This window comes from Notothenia coriiceps, unplaced genomic scaffold, assembly GCF_000735185.1.
Source record: "Notothenia coriiceps isolate Sejong01 unplaced genomic scaffold, NC01 NC01_scaffold00037250, whole genome shotgun sequence".
NCBI classification, from domain to species: domain Eukaryota; kingdom Metazoa; phylum Chordata; class Actinopteri; order Perciformes; family Nototheniidae; genus Notothenia; species Notothenia coriiceps.
This window is the reverse complement of record NW_011369951.1, coordinates 8,424,410-8,428,560: the sequence shown is the minus strand read 5'-3', so window position 1 is coordinate 8,428,560 and position 4,151 is coordinate 8,424,410. Positions and strand designations below refer to the sequence as shown.

At 41.3% G+C, this 4,151-nt stretch overlaps 1 protein-coding gene across 1 annotated transcript in view; it reads left to right on the top strand.

Moving 5' to 3' along the window:
- Window positions 1-4,151, top strand: part of LOC104967254 (contactin-4-like) — a 119,624-nt gene that overhangs the window by 63,536 nt on the left and 51,937 nt on the right. The window contains exon 7 of the mRNA XM_010796671.1: window positions 2,309-2,459. Within this exon, the coding sequence (XP_010794973.1) occupies window positions 2,309-2,459 (151 nt within the window). The remainder of the gene's footprint in view (window positions 1-2,308; window positions 2,460-4,151) is intronic.

The window sequence follows — 4,151 nt, the reverse complement described above, 5'->3', positions numbered from 1 at the left end:
CACGTCTGTCACTTCCGGACCTGTCTCTCTGGCCCGCTGGGATGGCTGTTCTATGTCGAATGAACGCTGGGAATAAAGCTTATTAAAGGCACGTGTGTCTCTGTTGTCCATAAGGAGCGGCATACAGGTGGCCAACGGAGCATTGACCAATCAGCCGCCTGACCTGGCCGACACAGGGATGGTACCAGTGTGTGGGCCGGGAACAAGCACGCGGAGGTCTAACTCCAACGCAGAGCTCCGAATTATAGGTAAGCATTAGGTTGGGTTGTGTGTGTGTTAGGAAAAAACATCCACTCGTCCCTTGGGCTTGAGCTTCAATATCATGATAACTTGTATTTATGATCCTCTCATAGAATGGAAGTACTCATCCACATAACAGACATCCAACTAGTCCTGAACCAGGTGTCCTTCACATGCTGATATCCAAGAGAGGGAGTTACACAGTCACAAGATGGAGGAATAGAAAGCAGTCTTCATGTTTCTTCGGATTAGCACTCCACGTCAGAAATGATCATGCTTGTCATATGTCTCTCTCCAAGAGGCTGGATCATCATGTTAATCACATAGCTATCATTATGCCTCAAACAGTCCTGATGCTCTTCTAGGTAATCACACATCCTGTCATGTACACAGCTACAGTTGGGATACCTTTGTTATCATGTGTACTCTGATATTGGAAGACTACATTCAGTATTTTCACAACGGTGTCCGTTTGCAAAGACATGTGTTGATTTGCATTAGTTTGTCCATATTTGTTCTCAAGTTTGCTTCGTCTTCTGCTCGATACCTACCGGATGACCTACGGCCTCTCTGTTATTGGCCGCTAATTGAAAAGCATTCATTATAGGATGAATGCGTCCTGCTGACAGTGATGTATTTCCAGCGCTGCTCCGTCCACCATCTGCCCGGTCAGGACTGTCACTCTGTACTCCCCGCAGTTCTTAGTCACTATTCATCTTCCAACACGTCTAGTCCTGATCATGTTGCTTAAACAAATCTGACTGAACAAAGCAGAGGGGTCAAACTTAAGTTTTGAAAAGTTGCAAAGATATTGAAAGGTGGATTTGTTTTATTTTTCAATTGTTTACACCCAGGAGGAAGCAAGTCCTTAACCCATAGGACCACATAGGTTGCTCAGTACTTCCCTCTTATACTGTAACGACCATTCAAGATCACCTAAATAACTGCACCTACTGGTGGCAGAGGGTCAGAATGTCCTCAAGCCTAAATATAACAATCAAATGCTTATACATACTTATATATACCTCGCTCTGCATCCATCACAGCAAATTGGACTGAGTTTATGATGGCTGTTCTCAAACCTGACTCCAAAATCTTTGAACGAGCTCCCAATTGAATTTTGGTCAGCAGAAAGTCTATATATCTTTTATCGCAAACTCAGAACCCACCTCTTTCCCCCGAACTTGCCCGTTGACATTTTTTAATAAAATAGCACTTGAGCTCAGCCCAATTGAAACTAATGCACCAGCACTTAAAGCGAATATACCTGTACTTTCCTTTTAATGTAATTTCATGTCGTGTAACTATGGTAACGTGTGGATCAGTCGTTTATAATGAGGTTTAGGCATCAGAAGTACTTGGTTAGGTTCAGGTATAGGTCATGACTTAGGGTTAGGGTTAGGGGTATCCTACTGAATGAAAGTCAATCAAGCTACATTTTATGCAAATGTATGCAGGAAAGCTAGCCAATCAACGTCACTATATTTTACCCCTTGTTGCTCCTTCTCTCCTGTCTATTTATGGCTGTCCTATCAAAAAAATGCAAAATGGCCAAAACATCATCATAATGATAACTGAAAGATGACTAATGGTCGTCTCCTGGGTGAAAGTCCTCGGTTTGTTTGAATCATCCATCCACCCCCACCTAATTGTGTAGAGATGTTCCCTGATCTGTTCCTAAACTCTAACCCATGAGACTGATTTTAATCTAAACCGTGATCTTTTCTTGAACCTAACCAAGTGTTTTGTAAAGACTATTTAGTGATGAGCTAAAGAACAAGACATTTCGGTCCCTGCTGAGAATAATTATAGTTATAATCTCTTCAACCGCACATCATTAATTATAGGCTTTGCTATTAGCTTTTTGATTACCAATTATTCAGATAGTGAATAATGTAATCTTGTGTCTTCAATTTACCACGGCAATAAAGAAATGTATTTATGAACTCATTATCCAAAATGGTGAAAAAAAAAAAGAACAGAATTAAATTATATATCCGATAAATCGTCAGAGATAATATGAAGGATGAAAAAAAAGTGAGGTTTTAATTTGCCGCTCTTGTCTCAGCTGTTGCCCCAGATTTCTCTCACAACCAACTGAAGAGCCAGACGCTGGTGAAGGTAGGAGGAGACGTGCTCATCGAGTGCAAACCAAAGATGTCTCCTTGGGGTGTGATCTCATGGCGGAAGAGCAACGAACCACTCCGAGAAAGTAACAGGTAACAAAACATGTACTCATTTTGTTCTGCTTCTACCCCACTGTGAGGCTTTGGCTTCTCCTCGCGTGTTCTCATTACTTTTAGCCAGGTAGGGATCCCTGGTGGCCGTGTTCGTCTGCAATAATACAGACACATCTTTTGCTAGACAACACTTGCTCCTTCCAGATGTACCGTCTTGTTCCCATTTGAATATGTAACGTGCAGATTAAGCCATCACCGGTTTTATGTTTCCCCCAGCTGGTTGCAAAATTGGACGAGAGTCAAGTATGATATGAACGAAGCATTTTCACTGCTACCTTCAATCAATGTGTCTTTTCACTAGGTACTGTACATTATGGAGGGAAAATATCCTTCTTTACTAGTTTACATTTTCTGCACTACCACAAGATACTGCAAAATTATTACCAGAATATATAATAATAATAATCTTTGTATTTATTATTGCACTTTATCAATGACTCAAAGCACTTTACAAATACATGTAATGGTCATGTACTGTGGACAATACCCACAGGAGCAAATTCGGGTGAAGTGTCTTGCCCAAGGACACAACGGCAGTGGGTTTCACCGCCCTGATCTGATAATCATTGCACAGCCCACTGCGCCACATCGGCCATCTTCACACCTCGAAGTCATCAAGGCGCTTTTACAAGTACACATTGATATTATACATGTACTGTGGACAACACCCACAGGAGCAAATTCGGGTGAAGTGTCTTGCCCAAGGACACAACGGCCTGACGCAGTGGCGGCGGGAGCGGGAGCGGGTTTCGAACTGGAGTTCCCCAACACCCCGTTAATCTGATGATCAAATGCACAGACCACTGCTCCACCCGTCACACTCGATATATGGCAACAGTTCTCGGTTTTCACTTTTTCTGTTCATACAAACGAGAGCACTTTGTGAAAAAAACGTAGCCAAATTTCATTGGGCCAGTTCGGCAACACAGCAGGATTACCTTGCAATTATCTGCACTAACCAATTCAATACCATTAAGATAAGCCCACATTACTTTATTACTTTATAACTGCATTTCTGTTGATTTCCAATGGGCAACTTCGGTGTTGAAAAAAGTGCCTCAAATCTTCGTTCTCTTAAATCTGGAGCACGGTGCACCTCCACTGGTTGCTTGAATACAAAACTGCAATGTGTGGAGTTAGAAGGGAAAGCGATTTTTATGTACCTATATGCGTATAATCTGTTTGTTTGTGCCATCTTTTTTAATTGAATTGAAGTCTATGAGAAAATGACTCTATTTCTCGATTGAATTAGTACCTCGGTAAACATTTTCCTAATGAGGTTATGGGCTTGGTCATTAGTTTGGATTTGTCTTCTATACAGAATTATGTTACATCTTTAATGTATTATTATTATTATTATTATTATGAAAAGTTAAGACGGTTAAGCAGGGTGTACTTTAGGTACTGGCTACCTGGGTATGAGTCCTAGAACTACAATACTTTCACTGTGTGTTGTTAGCTGTCTAACCCTACAACCCAGTCTCACAGCATTTCGTGTTATCGTTACAAAATGTAATCTATTGATTTGTGTTCACCAACATGATTTTCCTATTTTTGTCGTGTCACACAGAACGATTTTAAAAGCAATGTATTTCTACTGGTAGTATGTTTCGTGCCTGCACCACGTCTTTTTGTCCGGTCGGGTCTTGGAAGACCAGAAGCTGTGTGGTT